Source organism: Silurus meridionalis, chromosome 12 (genome assembly GCF_014805685.1).
Source record: "Silurus meridionalis isolate SWU-2019-XX chromosome 12, ASM1480568v1, whole genome shotgun sequence".
In the NCBI taxonomy this organism is placed as follows: Eukaryota; Metazoa; Chordata; class Actinopteri; order Siluriformes; family Siluridae; genus Silurus; species Silurus meridionalis.
The window spans coordinates 7,398,099-7,415,870 of NC_060895.1; the positions used below are offsets into that span (position 1 = coordinate 7,398,099).

General features: G+C 38.4%; 2 protein-coding genes across 4 annotated transcripts; one reads left to right on the forward strand and one right to left on the reverse strand.

The window, feature by feature from the left end:
- Positions 1-1,277: 1,277 nt before the first annotated feature.
- LOC124394444 (heat shock cognate 71 kDa protein) lies at positions 1,278-5,594 on the forward strand. Of its 2 annotated transcripts, none has more exons than XM_046862659.1 (9): positions 1,278-1,301; positions 2,481-2,697; positions 2,799-3,004; positions 3,258-3,410; positions 3,496-4,051; positions 4,152-4,354; positions 4,453-4,651; positions 4,744-4,976; positions 5,216-5,594. In XM_046862659.1, the coding sequence occupies exons 2-9, from the start codon at positions 2,493-2,495 to the stop codon at positions 5,399-5,401; spliced, it is 1,941 nt and encodes a 646-aa protein (XP_046718615.1). In that variant the 5' UTR covers positions 1,278-1,301; positions 2,481-2,492; the 3' UTR covers positions 5,402-5,594. The 2 variants fall into 2 exon arrangements, with proteins under 2 accessions (XP_046718615.1, XP_046718614.1); XM_046862658.1 differs by lacking the exon at positions 1,278-1,301 and adding an exon at positions 1,584-1,735.
- Positions 5,595-5,670: 76 nt separating this feature from the next.
- Positions 5,671-7,288, reverse strand: lim2.3 (lens intrinsic membrane protein 2.3). Of its 2 annotated transcripts, XM_046862661.1 has the most exons (5): positions 7,048-7,288; positions 6,536-6,717; positions 6,305-6,454; positions 6,023-6,157; positions 5,671-5,920 (listed from the first exon to the last, which is right to left on the reverse strand). In XM_046862661.1, the coding sequence occupies exons 2-5, from the start codon at positions 6,708-6,710 to the stop codon at positions 5,862-5,864; spliced, it is 519 nt and encodes a 172-aa protein (XP_046718617.1). In that variant the 5' UTR covers positions 6,711-6,717; positions 7,048-7,288; the 3' UTR covers positions 5,671-5,861. The 2 variants fall into 2 exon arrangements, with proteins under 2 accessions (XP_046718617.1, XP_046718616.1); XM_046862660.1 differs by having other exon boundaries at positions 5,671-6,157.
- Between the last annotated feature and the right edge of the window lie 10,484 nt (positions 7,289-17,772).

The window sequence follows — 17,772 nt, forward strand, 5'->3', positions numbered from 1 at the left end:
TACTATAAGTTCCTCTAATGTCACATGTATTTACTGCCCCTGACATTCAAAAAAATCAAATAGATTTTTGCCCCTTTATTGGAAAAAAGATTGCACTTAACCAAACAGCACACAAGCAGGGTGTGTTTCCAAAGATCTGGCACCCAGCCTGAGTACTTATATAATCTTCAGCATACTACATGTAGTCCTGTACGAATACCCCGAGTCAGCTCTTAGGCCTATCACATCATTTATGATTTGTGATAAATGATGAGGACACTTCCTGATATTTCTTTTTTTAAACCAACTTACGTTGAATTTTCTAACGCTTTTTTGTAACATTACACCTTCTATAATAGATATGGTCAAAGCCGGATTCATCCGGGTTCAATAACCCGATTCCTTATATGACTCGGGAGTCATGAATCATTCTCTTCATTTACTCAGATCATTTGAGTCCATGGTTATCTTAATACTAACACCATTGTAAAACTTAGTTGTTCTACGGTTGTTAAAAAGTAACTGTAGCAACAGGTAGCTGACTGAGTTGTTTAGGAAACTTCGTATATGGTCGGAAACACAAGAGACTCAAAATTGCGGATCCTATGCCTATGAACCGTTTGATTCAGCGGAGCCAAGGTCAATTCCGAGGGACTCTGTGTGTGTGTGTGTGTGTGTGTGTGTGTGATGTATATATAATGTGTATATAATGTATATATATATATATATATATATATATATATATATATATATATATATATATATATATATATATATATATATATGAGTCAAAGGATTCGGTGGATTCTAAGGATTCGGAGAGCCCCCTCTAGTGGAAGGATTATGGCAAATGCAGGGAGAATCCCTATCACTATGACAGAAACTGCTTTTTTAACACTTTGGAAATTAGATGTAGTGCTCTATAATCTGCTTTATTTAACATTACACCAATATATATTTGTCACGTTGGGCTGTTATGTTGTGTCACGTCAGATATTAAATAACACTAATGCAGTTGACTCCATTGCGCATGCTTGTATAATTTCTAGTTCCTGTGATTGCATATTCAAAGAATAGGCTTTTAATATCCCTTTGCTTTTTACATAAGCCAATTCTCCTCACCCGGAAGTGCTGGCGAGGTGATATGTGTGTGTGTGTATTTGTCGTTAAAATGTTGTTAGCAAGTAACTATAGCAACAAGTAGTTTGACTAAATTGTTCGGTAAACTTCCTGCATTTTCAGACACACAAGAGACTCAGTTTCGTGGGTCCTATACTTGTCCTGTTTGATCCCACCGTGGGATTCGTGAGTCCACGGATTCGGTAAGTGCCCTCTAGTGGAATTTAATAGCGTAAACCTTTAGAATCTCTTTTGACTCAAATGACTCACGATGACTCGGATCAATTGACTGAGTGATTCAGAAAGAATGGTCTCTATTTTAGAAAAGTTTGAACCCGAGCGAGTTCTTTCCAAATGAACGTGAATGCTTCTTCCATGTTTGTGGTGCGGCGCGAGCCTTGGAACAGTTTCGCTTTTGCTGATTGGTCGGCTCTAGCTTTCTCGATTCTGATTGGTTGGCTGCGTCGAAATGTTCTGGACGGTTCTATGGGCGTAAGTAGCGGAACACGGGCAGGCGCTATATATAATGCGGATGCAGGCGCAGATTATAGTCGTACTGTGGTCGGGCATCGTAGTGACACGAGCAACAGCCAGAGAAAGCAGCAGAAAAGGCGAAGTTTTATAAAAGAGTAATCAGGTAAGAAAAGACTTGCAATAAGCTCTCCTTATTTATGTGAAAAATAAATAAATAATACAAACGTTCAAAAAGTTGTTATTGTGATTTTAGGTGGTAATTTCGGATAAAAATAGCTGAGAAACCGTAGGCAGTATTTATAAATGTAGTTTGTCTCATAGGAGAGTTATAAATGTCCTGAATAGTACTGGATAGTTTGCGTGTCGTATTGAGTCGGCGTGAGTCGATGCCAAAACGTGCAGAATGTTCTAGCAGGCATTCACGATTGTTTCGAAATCTGCCCATACAAGGATTACAGGACACTCCCATGGGCTCTTATGTAATGCTTGAAAGAAATGATTGCTCCTTTGCACTTCGAAGCGAAAGAATGTTCGTGTGATAACACAAAAAAAAGAAAATTTCCTTGTTCACTTTACTTTCACATTCTCCTCATACCTTCATGTCACGATTATGCTTACGTAGCAAAGACAGTCGAGCTCTGTATACATATTTGCTATAAAAAACCTAAAAGCTATACATAGCTTTTTCTTTATTCCTGGGAAGGAGCTTTCAGCTAATCACAGAGCTGTTAAGAGATCAGGAGAACAGGTGCCGGATAATGAAAGTAAGAGGAGCTGAGAGCTGTGAGTGAAGATCATGTCATCATGCAGTCAGGAATAGAATCCTCTTGGGTTATTACAGCAATATGGGTTTTATGCAAGAAAAACCCCACCATGTTTCATTAGTAAACTTTCCCTTTTCTTCACAGGCAGCGAAAAGCATGTCGAAGGGACCAGCAGTTGGAATTGACCTCGGCACCACATACTCGTGTGTGGGCGTCTTTCAGCATGGCAAAGTGGAAATCATTGCCAACGACCAGGGTAATCGGACCACACCCAGTTATGTTGCCTTCACCGACACTGAGAGACTGATTGGGGATGCTGCCAAAAATCAGGTCGCTATGAATCCCACCAACACAGTGTTCGGTAAGCATTAGAATAAAGTCTTATCACTTTGTCTTGAATCGTATGTGTGAATTATGACACGCCTAACTGGAACTTGTCTACATCTTGGGTTTGGCGTACAGATGCGAAAAGGCTGATTGGACGGAGATTTGACGATACAGTTGTTCAGTCGGACATGAAGCACTGGCCGTTCCAAGTAATCAATGATTCCACACGGCCTAAAGTTCAGGTAGAATACAAAGGAGAGACCAAAACCTTTTATCCAGAGGAGATCTCCTCAATGGTGCTTGTAAAGATGAAAGAAATTGCTGAAGCATACCTTGGAAAGGTAATCATGAACCGTCAAACTTGTTCATTTGAAAAAGCATAAACATGTTTAAGCCGTGTTCTTAGAAATGCTTATGATCTCGTTGTTTATGGGATCAAGGGCATGTACTTTATACAGGAATTGGTATGTGATGTTTATAGGTTAAACACGAGCAGTCGACACACTTGTTTGGCGTGTTTGAACTTTTCAACCTTCACCGGAAAGTTTCTAGGCAACACTGTTTTAACTGCTCTGAATATTTCTCTCTCTATAGACCATAACGAATGCAGTGGTTACAGTACCTGCATATTTTAATGACTCTCAGCGGCAAGCTACTAAAGATGCAGGGACCATTTCCGGGCTAAATGTACTTCGGATCATCAATGAACCAACTGCAGCTGCTATTGCTTATGGTCTGGACAAGAAAGTGAGTGTGCTTGCATTACATCATAGCGGCATTACAGAAGTAAATGTGCTTTGACTTGTGATTAACCTCAGCACGTATTCTTCAGGTGGGCGCCGAACGAAACGTCCTCATCTTCGATCTCGGCGGGGGAACTTTCGACGTGTCCATCCTCACTATCGAAGACGGAATCTTCGAAGTGAAGTCCACAGCTGGGGACACCCATCTGGGCGGCGAGGATTTCGACAACCGCATGGTCAATCACTTCATCACCGAGTTTAAGCGCAAGCACAAGAAGGACATCATCGACAACAAGAGGGCCGTGCGACGTCTGCGCACCGCCTGCGAGCGAGCCAAGCGTACACTGTCCTCTAGCACTCAGGCCAGCATCGAGATCGACTCTCTCTACGAGGGCATTGACTTCTACACCTCCATCACCAGGGCTCGTTTCGAAGAGCTGAATGCCGACCTGTTCCGTGGCACCTTGGACCCCGTTGAGAAAGCGCTTCGTGATGCTAAGCTGGACAAGTCCCAAGTCCACGAGATTGTCCTGGTCGGCGGTTCTACCCGAATCCCAAAGATTCAGAAGCTTCTGCAGGACTTCTTTAATGGAAAAGAACTCAACAAGAGCATTAATCCTGATGAGGCTGTTGCCTATGGTGCAGGTAATCTGAATAATCGATGTCTGCCAATTGGCATGTAGGTTAAGATTTGCATAATGTAAAGTACTTTTATTTATTTATTTCTTGATTCTTTGCTCCACAGCTGTCCAGGCAGCCATTTTGTCAGGAGACAAGTCAGAAAATGTTCAGGACCTGCTGTTATTGGACGTCACTCCTCTGTCACTGGGTATTGAGACCGCCGGAGGAGTGATGACTGTCCTGATTAAACGCAACACCACTATCCCGACTAAGCAAACGCAGACCTTTACTACTTATTCAGACAATCAACCTGGTGTGCTCATTCAGGTGAGATTGTCTCCACGGGGATGAGACCAATGAGAGACATTGAAAATAGTTTTGTGTACGCACACTACAGCCGATTCTTATCCGATTGTTTTCTACAGGTGTATGAGGGTGAAAGAGCCATGACTAAGGACAACAATCTGCTTGGAAAGTTTGAGTTGACAGGAATTCCTCCTGCACCACGAGGTGTTCCTCAGATCGAGGTAACCTTTGACATCGACGCCAATGGTATCATGAACGTTTCCGCAGTGGACAAGAGCACGGGCAAGGAGAACAAGATCACCATTACCAATGACAAAGGTAGCACGACTGTCATGAGTTTTGTTTTAATGATTTTTTTAATTTAGAATGATTTTGTAAGTGATCTTCCATTTTTTAAATTTTGTTCTCAGGTCGTCTAAGCAAGGAGGACATTGAGCGAATGGTCCAGGAAGCGGATAAATACAAAGCTGAGGATGACCTTCAGCGAGACAAAGTATCCGCAAAGAATGGCCTTGAGTCTTACGCTTTCAACATGAAGTCCACTGTCGAGGATGAGAAACTGAAAGGGAAGATCAGCGACGAGGACAAACAGAAGATTCTGGATAAGTGCAATGAGGTTATCAGCTGGCTGGACAAGAACCAGGTACAGGACAAATTCTCCATGGTGACATGTTTCGCAAGTCGATGACATTTTCAAATTAATATGTATCAAAGCCATCATTAAAACATGCCTCTATTAAAAATAGATCATTAAGGTTTATGTTCATATTCTATTAAGAGCATCAATTATACAGCCTTAGTAATAAGAACATATTAGAATATAAATTAAATTAGCCGTCCCTGTGCGTCCTCTTTAACTCGTTCCTCTTGCCATGCTTGTAGACTGCTGAGAAAGAAGAGTTTGAGCATCAGCAGAAGGAGCTGGAGAAGGTGTGCAACCCCATCATCACCAAGCTGTACCAGGGTGCGGGTGGCATGCCAGGCGGGATGCCTGGGGGATTCCCTGGGGGGGCCGGTGCTGCACCTGGAGGTGGATCTTCTGGACCAACTATTGAGGAAGTTGATTAAAATGTTCCAAAATGATCTTCAAATTTCTATTCACAACGCAGTTTATTTTTGGTGGCATGTTTCTAAACACACTTAACACCATGTATTTGAGGTGTTGTTTTTTTTTTTTATTGCTTAAAAAATCTACACCTGTCACTTTGCTCACTGAAAGGCATGTTTAAACTTTCACAATAAACAGTTTGTTCTGAATATATTTGTTTGTCTTGAGAATTTAATCTTTAATTCCTAACTTGTTTTTTTTTTTTTTTTGTCTTAAGATTTTTTTTTAAATAAATAGACTGATGCAGTAATAGAACTAGGCCACAACACTATATTCTCTAGGATTGCTTTATTGTGAATCAAAATCTCTTTTCACAATTATTTATCTATTAATCATGAGGTAACTATATGAATTAAAATCTTGGCATCAAGAGTCGGGATGGTGAATCACATGTAGACTGAATGTCTAGGATGAGATGCCTCAGCGGGACATCGGGCCTATTGGACCGTGCATCCGATAAGCACACATGTAGAATATACCTGCAATAAATGGGACATAATGAGTCTCTGGTAACCATTTTATTGACCAAGAAGTGTTTCCGTCAAAAAATGTATGTAGTATATGTCTAAAATATGCTATACCTGAAAAGAATGTAAGCACCACTGACACCCAGCCCATTATATATGACCAGGAGAATCTCCAGTTTCCATAACGCTTCCCATAGTAGTTCACGGTCACCCCAGTGTATATAGCCATTGCCAAAAGCACAAAAAAGCCTGTGGAAGAAGTAAAAAAAATGTAGAAAATAGCATTATTTTTTAAATATATAAAATTACAATATATAATTCTATTTGATAAGAAATACATTTCTAATGTAAAGCTTATGTACATAAAACTAGACCGAACAAGCTAAGCACACTCACATGACATGAAATAGAGAATTCCAGCAGCAAATGTTTTGTCGAATCCACCGAAAGAGCTGTAGTTAATGAAAGCCATGATGCCTATCAGCAGGCCAAAGAAGCATGCCATAATGGCCAGGATCATGAATGCACGTGTGGCATCCCAGTAAGCTGTATTATTATTGAAAAAAAAAGTATAAATATGTTGTACTCTATCAAATATATGTTATATAACTGCTTTCTATGTCTCACCAATACTGTCAGAGTGTATCATGCATTTTCCTGGCATGCAGTAGCGCCACAGGCCTTGGTGCATGTAACCGCTGGCCTGGCGATACTGCATCCAGTAATCTGTGGCTGTGGAGACCACAAGCAGTATATTTCCAACTCCAGCACAGAACAATCCACCTCCCATAAAGCTGTACATTCTGTACCTGTAGGTAATAAAATATTGTTAACATTACACTACATTCATTTGTTGTTTTTTTCTTAGATTGATTTCACCTGCATAATGTTTCATGTGTCTAATAATCACTGAGCAGCAATGAATATTTAATCATAAGCTACATATTCACAACCTAGGGGGAAAAATACTTTAATTAAAAAATAATTAAGGTTTTTCTATCCTTTTTAAGTAGTTTAATTAAAAAAAATGTTTACACATTACACAAATTATGAGTTCAAATCCAATTAAACCATAGCAGCAATACTGCTCATACAAATATATAACTTGAAGATATATACACACACATCCCAACACCTACCTTTTTGTATTTTTCACCTACAAAATACTTTGAGGCTCAGTTATACCAGGACAGACAAGCTGTTTCACTACCATAGACAGATGTGTTTCTGTTGCGTTCAGGCACCAGGGGATCACAGCACCGAAGGACAATAGAGCTGCCAGAGACACAGTCAATCGCTGAAGGGAATTTGCTGAAAATACAAAACCATTTAGCACTAGATACAGAGGGCTGCACTAATACTGATGACAAAGTAGTTTTATTTGACAATTTAAAGCATGTTTTTTATGTATTTGATTTTTCCCCTCTTTTGTATTTTAATAGTACACTTATGTATTGGTCAGAGGTGGCAAAAGTACACACATCCTTTACTTAAGTAGAAGTACAGATACTCATGTTTTAAATTACTCGGGTAAAATTTGAAGTACTGATTAAACTTTTTTACTTAAGTAAAAGTAAAGAAGTTTTGGCTCTGACATGTACTTAAGTAAAAAATAGTTATTACGTCTACCTGTTTTAGCTGTTAACTGGACCTCACATGAAGATAGATAGATAGATAGATAGATAGATAGATAGATAGATAGATAGATAGATAGATAGATAGATAGATAGATAGATAGATAGATAGATAGATAGATAGATAGATAGATAGATAGATAGATAGATAGATAGATGGATGGATGGATGGATGGATGGATGTGATAGCCTAGTGGGTTAATGTCAGTATCCCCACAAGGATGAGTTTGAGAGTTTGATTCCTGTGTTGGTAAATAAAACTTCTGGACCTTGTCCCCTCTGAAAACATTTCAATTCTGTCCTTTCTGTGTTGGATTAATTTATTGATTTCCTGGTCTTTAATGGAAGATAACTCCACCAAAAATAAGGCACTTCTGTGGTAGCTCAGTGGGTTAAGGCTTGTGCCTGAACATGGTCCTTAATATAGTCCACGCTGGTGATAAGGTTTCAAAGCCAGTCCTACATGCCTTCTTTCTTACTGCGCTGGCATGAAACAAAGTATGAACCCTCCAAAAAGCACACGCTCAGTGGTTTAAGGCTTGTGCCTCATCTAAACATGCTTCCCAGTCTGATCTCTTCCATGGTTGAGTGTGTTAAGGCTGGTGCCTTGCTGATGGTGAGGATCAGGGTTTGAATCCTGCTTTCTGCCTGCTAGTTGCGATGTAGTTTATGTTCCTGCTTCCTAAATATTTCTTCAGCTTTATATTCTTGTGTTGATGGTTTAAAGGTAGATAGACCTGCTCTAAACAACCTTCTTGGCCTGTCTTCCCTGATGGTTCAGTGGGTTAAATCAGGTTTCTTGCTTTTGGTGGGGTTCAGGGTTCGAATCCTGCTTTCTTTCTGCCAGTCACGATCAGGATTCACTTCCTACATCTTTCTTTAGCAATATATTTTTGTTTTTAATGGGTTGAAAAGAAAGATAGACCTGCTCCAAATAAGCTTCCTAGCCTGTTCTTACGAATGGTTCAACGGGTTAAGGTTGGTATCTTGCTGGTGGTGGGGATCATGGTTTGATTCCTGTTATATACAATGTGGGTTCAACTTGTGCTACTTACATCTGTATTCGCTTCCTACATCTTTCTTTACCGTAAAATTTTTGTGTTGATGGTTTGAAAAGAATGATAGACCTGCTCTAATCAAGCTTCCCATCCCGTTTTTTTCTGATGGCTTAGTGGGTTAAGGCTGGTACTTTGCGAATGTTGGTGGTCAGGGTTCAAACTTGGCTTTCTGTCTGCTAGTCATGAGGTAGGTTAAATTCCTGATTCCTACATCTTCATATTCTTGTTTTGATGGGTTAAAAAGAAAGATAGACCTGCTCTAAACAAGCTTCCCAGCTTGTCCTTCCTGATGGTTCAGTGGGTTACTGCTGGTGCCTTGCTAATGGTGTGAATCAGGGTTCGTATCCTGCTTTGTCCCTGCTAGTCACGTCATGGGTTTGCTTCCTATGTCTGTCTTTAGCATTATATTCTTGTGTTGATGGTTTGAAAGAAAAGATAGACCTGTTTTAAACAAGCATTGGAGCCGGTCCTTCCTGATGGTTCAGTGGGTTAAGACTGGTATTTCGCTGTTGGTGGGGTTCAGGGTTCGAATCCTGCTTTCTGTGTTATGTTTGGTCTGAATTTCTTGCTTTGAAGCCTGAAACAAACGATAAACCCCCCAAAAAAAGAAGGTACAGTGTGGGACTTGATGGCTTTGTGATAAAAGCCTTGCCTCTGAGCTCAGAGGTTGCTGGTTCGAATCTGGCTTGTCCCCACACTGGGTAAGCTGTGTGGAAAGTGGTGTCTGGTGAGCAATGAGGTAGTTGACCCTAAACAGAGGCTGTGACTCCTGGCTGCTTCACAGCCTCAGAAAAAGTGAGGGTGATAGGTTTTTGGCAGAATTTTTCCCTATATATGCAAAACTAAGTCGATACTTTTTTGAACGTTTTTGCTTCATAACCCCTGTTTTCAGCTACTCAGGCACCAGGGGGGGCAGATGCCCGGATATTGCCCCCCTGCTTTAGGATACGCCCTTCGAAACCACATCCAACCTTTCACGCAGCCATTTCTGACACCTTTCTTACTACGGCCACCGGAACCTTTCACACTCTTAACTTTGAGCCCTGGCCGGGTTTGAACCGGCAACCTCTCAACCCAGAGGTAAAGCTCTTCCAATTGAGCCACAGGAACTCCTGCAAGAACCTGATTTTTAGGACCTTTTTTGGTTCTTTTTAAAAACTTTTTAAACAATTTAAAGGAAAGCTAAGGGGTAGGAATCGAACCGGGTGATTCAGATAGCAGCAACCACTTCACTGACCATTACACTAACACAGGAGAGGCAAACAAGCCTTTGCTTATTGGACTCTTGGCTTTTCTATAGTTAGGAGACCAGTGTTTTCTCTTAGATCATGATGGTAGAGGGTCAAAACTTCTCCTTCCTGTACATTCTCTCAGTAACTCGAAGTCTATGAGAAGTGACTCAGGTACAAGAACCACATCTCCAACACCTGCACCACTGATATACCATGATTTGCCAGCAACCACTTTTAATGATCTTTCATTGTTCTGTTTTTTAAACTTCTTATAATGTTCAATATGAAACTAGAGGTAAGAATCGAACCAGGGAAGTCTTTCATCATAGATCACTAATGGCATTACTTCAAAACTCAAAACTTTGTTAGACATGTAAATAAGCAGGAAAGACAGAGACAAAGACAAAGAGACACAGACACAGCTTTAGAAAGAGTAAGAAACAAATAGAGAGACAGCAAGAGAGGGACATATACAGTGAGACAGAGACATTTACTAAAAGAGACACAGAGACAATTAGATAGAGAAAATAGAGAAACAAAGATAGCGAGATATAGCCACTTCCTGTTGGAAGTGTTTATCCCGAGCGACTCTTAATGATCTCATTTACTAAATGAGCAGTAGTGAGTTAAGGGCTTGCTCAGGTGCCCAAAACTGGCAGCTTGGAGGTGTTAAACATGTATCATATGTACAGCATGTGATTAAATATAAAGGCTATATCAGTGCAGAGACGTGTGGACATCATTTAGAGCCTTTGCTATGTTTCCACACGGACAGTTAATGAGGTGATACCGGAGAAAATGCACCTCTTCAAGTCAAGTCAGGAAGCTTTTATATATATATAAAATTATAGACATTTTACAGATTTAAATCATGTATTGTTTTTATCTGTACGATCAATTAAGAGAGTAATTTAAGTTTGTGTCGCCATTATGAGGGAAAAACCCACAAAACGCCACCCAGAGGGTAAATTGTAAGAATCATGGCGGATTTTGATGTTTGATTTGAGACTCAAAAATAAAACAAAAGTTTACTGATTAAAAATATTTTTATCTGAAGTTAATTTATTTATTTTATATCTAAGTAAAGAAAGGAAAAAATTTTGTGCCGTTTAAAATAATTTTAATTTTGACAGCCAAATATATGTATATATATATATATATATATATATATATATATATATATATATATATATATATATATATATTAATACAAAACTAATTAAAAATGTTGTTACCCAATGAATGTGTCCAGGCTGAAGATCCACATATAGAACACAAGCAGAGAAAAGATGATGATCAGAAATGTGTCTGTTCTCAGTCATGTTTACATCACTGACTCCCTCTGTCTCATCCACATTAACCCCAAACTTCTTACTGCCTTCTGTGGTGAGTGAGAGTCAGGACTTTATACACCAGTGGATTGAAAAAGACGTGCAGTAACAGGAAACAAGTCTGTTTTGAAAATGTAGTAAATAGTAAAAAGTACAGATATCTGTGTAAAAATTTACTGAGTAAAAGTAAAAAGTTGTCTGAAAAATAAATAGTGGAGTAAAGTACTGATACCGAAAAAATCTACTTAAGTACAGTAACGAAGTATTTGTACTTCTTTACTTCCCACCTCTGGTATTGGTGCAACTGTAGTAAAATTAATAATATGACATTTTAGCAGACATAATGCACACTTCCTGCATCAATTTCATTTTCACTGATGTGATGATAAAATTAAAAAATAAAGGTCGAGATTTTAAACATTTTTATGACTATGCCTCACATTTGATGATATTAAATTCTCCACAAAAAAAAACTGGAGAGGTGAATAAGATTCAGTTCAGTGCTATTTAATTTTTATGGCAGGATTTATATAAGGAACAATGACAAAAGATAGGTCACATTATATTAATTTAGTTTTATTACTAAACCAAACAGTAAAGGAGCAACAAACACAGAAACAAAATCATAAACCTAATCAAAGTTTGGACTGTACACATCATAAAACAATTGCTTAAGTGCCTCCACATGACCAGTTTGCAGTTGCCCATATCCCTCATAGCCATTAAATAATATGAACAACTAAAAATAAAACAGAGAATGGGAAAGGTCAGCTTGCAGTAGTGAAAGGTGTTAAAGAAACATGCAAGTAAATGTGCCAAACATGGCACATCTATGGCATTTGGCAGACACCCTTATCCAGAGCGACTTACATTTCATTCATACACCTGAGCAGCTATGTGGTTAAGGGGCTTGCTCAGGGGCCCAGAAGTTGCAGATTGGCATATCTGGGATTTGAACTAATGACCTTCAGATCAAAATTCCAATGCCTTAACCAGACACAACGCTTGGCATTCAGGACAAAGAGTTCAATCTTTGTTTCTCATGGTCTGAGAGTCCTTCTGGTGCCTTTTGGCAAACTCCAGGCGGGCTGTCTTGTGCCTTTTACTGTGAATTGGCTTTTTGTCTGGCCATAAAGGCCTGATTCATGGAGTGCTGCAAAGATGGTTGTTCTTTTGGAAGGTTCCTCTCTCTCACAAAGAAACACTGGAACTCTTTCAGAGTGACCATCGAGTTCTTGGTCACCTGGCTACATTACCTGGCCAATACCATCCCTACAGTGAAGCATGGTGGTGGAAGCATCAGGCTTTGGGGATGTTTTTCAGTGACAGGACATGGGAGACTAGTCAGGATTGAGGAAAATATGAATGCAGCAATGTACAGAGACATTCTTGATAGAAACCTGCTTCAGGGCACTCTGGACCTCAGACCAGGGAGACGGTTTATCTTCCAACAAGACAATGACACTAAGCACACATCCAGGATAACAAAGGAGTGGCTACAAGACAACTCAGTGAATGTTCTGCTATGATAATTTTGCTCAATCAACTTAGTTTAGCACACAAATCTATTAACAGAATTATATTATTATTTATTATGAAACATTAAAAAATAATGAATAAAAAAATAAAAATAAAAATAATTATCATGAGCCCAAAACCTTCTTTTCAGCGACTTTAAAAATGGAAATTGTGCAAAATAAGGGCACGGGTGCTGTGGTAAGTTCGAGTCAGGAGTTTCTTCCATTATTTACTTCTCTCAAAACTTGATGTTGAACTGACGCTGAACTGCATGTTTGTGCTAAATAGATACCACCAAGTGGCAATGGTGGTTCTAGCTTGAATGGCACCCTGGGTGAAACATGCCATGACCCAACGTCTCCCCTTTGATTAGCTCCAGCTTTGAAAAGCTCCTCTCTGCTTCAGCTACCATCACTGGATGAGTACGACATATTCTCAGAGCAGTCCACAAATTTGGACACATTTTCGAGAGCTCCATTGAATGTATAAATATCACATATTTATTGCACAATTAAATACACTTATCATTGTGTATCAAACTCCAAGAATCATAAAACCCCTTGGATAATTGCAGCCATATAATACATACAACATCTATATCCTTATATGTCTTTTAAAAAAGCCTTTTGAACTGCACTGAGATTCCCTTTACTAAACTCAGTTCAGGATTTATTCAGTACAATCACAGAAAACCTTTATGACATCACCTTAATTAAAGGCAACCAAATCAATAAGTGCAAGTTGAACTACAATCCAAGTAGACTATAAAAACTGTAATTATTTTGTTGCTGCACACATAATGAAAAACTACATACTATAAATTATGATGTTATGCAGCTAAAAGAAATATTGTTGCTCTATGTGTAAAAAAAATATCAGGCAACACAGCATAACCCAAGTGCTATACAGTTATAAGCTTATTTTATTAAATGCATTTAACATACACTATCCTCATAACGAGATGAGCAATAGAGCTGCATACACACCTTTATCTTTTGTTCCTGAGGGTTTAGAACTTATTTTGTCATCCATAATTAAAATTAAAAGACAAAAAAGTTCTTAAATAAATTGAATAAATTCAATTAAATACATTTTTTTATTCAGCCTTGAATTGAGAGATATTGGGCATCCTTTCTTTTTTATTTGTGTATATAGAACTCAACTAATAATATAAACAAATTTTGCATAAAATGTGACTCTTACTCTTATTTTTTGTATCCACGTAAAAAATTATATCTTTTATTTCTTATCTTAATTTTAGAACAAGACAACGTTGGAAATAAAAATTCAACCTCAACCCAAAAAATCCAACATACATACATAAAAAAAAAAAAAGATGTATAACAGTCTCAGCCTCCATTCCACAAAAAACACAGAATTAAGGGAGATCAGTTTTATATCTCTTTAGGAACTGGCTTGTTGGATAAATTCTTCCATAATTTCTTGTTTATTATTTTTTATAATATAGAATTCTATATCCTTCCAAAATAATCTTGAGTAAATACAATGAAAAAAAAGATGATGTTTTATTTTTCTTAACCACAAAATTCACAGATATGTGAAGTATTCAGCTTAAATCGCTCCAAAACATGTTTGGTAGGATAAATTTTATGGAGTATTTTTTAAAACACTTACTCAATTTTGTTGATACAAAACTTATTTGGCAGTTTCCATAATTTTAATTTGGATTCAGTTCACCTTACTGACGTCACTCCCATTGGAAACCTTGAAGATTAAGGTGACGTCACCCAACCCCTGCCTCTCCTTCCTGAGTGTATGAGTAAGGAAACTTCTCAGAGTCTCGACCAGGTTCATGACATGATATAATAATTGACGTGTAAATGAGCGGTAAAAATAACAAACAAATAAATAAAAAAAGATCGACTTTTTTTTACGCTGCCGGCACCCACCGGCTGCCCATGTTGCCTATGGCCAAAATCTGCCACTGCCAAGCGCCAATCAAAACAAGTTTATAAAGGGGAAGGTGAAGCCCCAAGAGAAACCTCAGCAACAGCCTATGCAGCTCTGGTAAATTTCATGCCCAGGAGGATTAAAGCAGTGCTAAATAACAGTGGTGCTCACACAAAATATTGACACAATGGACACAGTTTTGACATGTTCACTGAGGTTGTACTCACTATTGAGGCTATTTTGATAATAATGATGTGATTTACCCATCTGTGGCAAGATGTGCAAAAACTGTAATATTAAGTGGTATAAACAATATGTGTTTTTACTATAGGACAGCGATTTATAAACTTTAATGAAGCTCATAGTCAACTTCTTATTAGCACTTAGCACTGATTTGCCTTATTTGAATATGCAGATATAGAAATTAAATGACTGATGTCACACTACTGTTCGGATGTGGGTAGGTTGCAATTGCAGTATAAATACTATACCATATTTCCAAGTATCCTAAAAGGCACTTTGGTCAGTTTCTACGAGCCTGGCTCATTTCAAGGACTGCCTTTACATACTGCAAATGCTCATGACAACAGTGTAGAATGTGGCCTAATTTTCACTGAATCATGTTTTTGATTTGGATTTGAATAAACCAAATCCAATACAGGTTTGCCTTAGACTATGGCAACAAAGGAATCTGCAAATAGCCCTTGGTCAGTTTTAGGGTTAAATACATGCTATGTCCAGGCATTTCAACAGCTCCTCTATACAATGCATTGGGTAAGCAAATACTATACAGATTTAGAACCACCTTTCTCCTTGTGGAAATCCTCCCAGACATTTTTAGACATAAGCACAGTGGAGCTCTTCCAGTCACTGTTGACTTTTCTCCAACTCTCATGACAAGAATTTCCTGAGCTACTTTTCTTTTGACTTCAGGCAAGAGAGTTGGCAGCATATTAACAAATAGGTGCAATGTGCTGTTTTTTTGAGGTCTGTATTCCTAGGCATGGAGGATTGTAACATTCTGCTTGAACTCCTAAACTGCAAAAGTTGTGAATCATTTGTAAAACATGATTGGAATATTTAGACATTCACATTGATACTCATGTGTCACGTGATATAGTCTAGACTAGTAAGAACTGGTACCTCTGTGCTGACTTGTCTAATGACCCGGTGATATTCTTGCTTTTCATAAAGAAGGTGGTTCAACAGGGTGAATTGACAGCTGACTTTTGTGATAAGCCATGCACCAAAAATAGGAAGTAATGAAGTACAAATAATTGATTTTTTGGTATCAGTATTTTTACTATTTTTTTAGACAACCTTTCACTTTTGCGCAAATTGTCGCGTATATCAAGAGGAAGTAAATTCCAGAGGTATTGGGCAGTGTAGCTAAAAGCTCCCATAGTTGCCAAACACATACTAGGAAGAACTGAGTTATTTGGAAACACTGATTTAAGGTTCAAGAAGGGGTGTATGTTAAGAGTAGGTCAAATAAATATGAAGGAGCCAGGTTATGTAATGCCTTATAAATAAAAAGCAGGATTTTATATTCAACACACTGTTTAACAGGATGCCAGTGCAGCTGTTGAAGAACAGGAAATATGTGGTCCATTGTAGGAGTTCTAGTGAGTATTCATGCAGTTGAGTTCTGCACTAAATGTAAATTGTGTAGGAGTTAATGGGGTAGCAAAAAAAAAAAAAATAGTCAATGTGTGAGGTGACAAAGAGCATGAACCATAATAGCAGTGCTCCTCATTGTGAGGGCCTGTCCGAGGTGATTTATATTTCGGCTGTGAAAGTAAGCTGTCTAGGCGATCTTGTTAATATGTGCTTCATAGGATAGGGTGTTGTAAAAGATAACATCTAAGCTTTTAACCAGTGTCGAAGGAGCAATTTGTGGAACTGTCAATACACATAGAGGAACTAATGGTCTAAGAAAGATAATTTTTTTGTGCCCACAAGGAGTATTTATATAGATTATTTAATCTACAATTCCAATGAACTGCAATCTATCTAATAAAATATCATGGGAGATTTAGTCGAGAAGAATTAAAATAGAAAAATGTGTTGAGTCAGCCACTATCTGAAGATCAAAAGAGATTTTGACAAGAAAAGGAGGCTTTTGGAGGGTCTGAGATTGATAAATATTCTCTATTTTGCAGTGAAATAAGTGAGAAGAGTGTTGCATAATTCAGCTGAGTGTAACTGTATAGGTAGAGAATCAGGAGGCTTTAAAATATTTTTCATAACAGCAAAAAGAGTAATGGCTACTTTTTACTCAAGTATTTGTATAAAAGAGTATATTGTGCCTCATAGTTGTTCCATGGATTAACTCGGCCTCAAGTGGTTTTCCATTTGCCTTTTTTGACATCAAAACTTTGAAAATGTAAAAATCATGATATGAGGTTGGTACAATTTAAGAACTGATACCTCTGTGCTAACTTGTCTAATGACCTGATGAAATTCTTTACTTAAATCATAAAGCAGGTGGTGCAACAGGTTGGGTGGTGAATTGACAGCTCACTTTTGTGATAAGACATGCAACAAAGATTGGAAATAATGAAGTACAAATAATTAATTACTGTACTGTAGATTTTTCTGGTATCAGAATTTTACTTCAATATTGTGGTCATGAATTCACTAACATGGTCATGAATCTGATGGAGCCATTTTTGGATGATGGGAGAAATGTCACGGACTGCTGCAGCGCAAAACAGCGCTACTGGGCACGGTGAATAAAGTCTGGCGTGAACTTCCTCAACTTGCAAAAGACACTGCACAGCGAAAGGTATTCTCCACTTCAGTGCTTAGAAGTGGCAGTGTCTCCTTGACAATTTATGCACCTAAAAAAAAACAAGACTTTGTGTGTTCTAAGTTCCATGCACCAAGACGTGACGATCGGTGACGACAGAAAGAGGAAACCCAACACGATAACAGACTATAACAAATGCAAATGTGCCAGGCCTCACAGGTAATGGGTGTGTTTGCTGCCAAAGTAGTGCAAACTCCACACCAGAATACTTGCTGTGACACATTCAGTCTTAAATACAATACTAGTTGAAACAAACCCCAGCCTGTGGCAGATTGAAATCCAAACCCTCCTGCATATGCCCTATTCCAGTACCCAGTAACCAGGTGTAATACCCTGAAAGACAAGTATGTATGCACTATGTCACTATG

Excerpts from the sequence above, each read along its gene's own strand:
- LOC124394444 (XM_046862659.1), top strand. The coding sequence starts at position 2,493 with ATGTCGAAGGGACCAGCAGTTGGAATTGACCTCGGCACCACATACTCG. Across the intron at positions 2,698-2,798 it reads TCCCACCAACACAGTGTTCG|ATGCGAAAAGGCTGATTGGA; the intron begins GTAAGCATTAGA and ends TTTGGCGTACAG. Across the intron at positions 4,052-4,151 it reads GGCTGTTGCCTATGGTGCAG|CTGTCCAGGCAGCCATTTTG; the intron begins GTAATCTGAATA and ends TTTGCTCCACAG.
- lim2.3 (XM_046862660.1), bottom strand. The coding sequence starts at position 6,710 with ATGTACAGCTTTATGGGAGGTGGATTGTTCTGTGCTGGAGTTGGAAAT. Across the intron at positions 6,455-6,535 it reads GATACACTCTGACAGTATTG|CTTACTGGGATGCCACACGT; the intron begins GTGAGACATAGA and ends ATAATAATACAG. Across the intron at positions 6,158-6,304 it reads AATTCTCTATTTCATGTCAT|GCTTTTTTGTGCTTTTGGCA; the intron begins GTGAGTGTGCTT and ends CTTCTTCCACAG.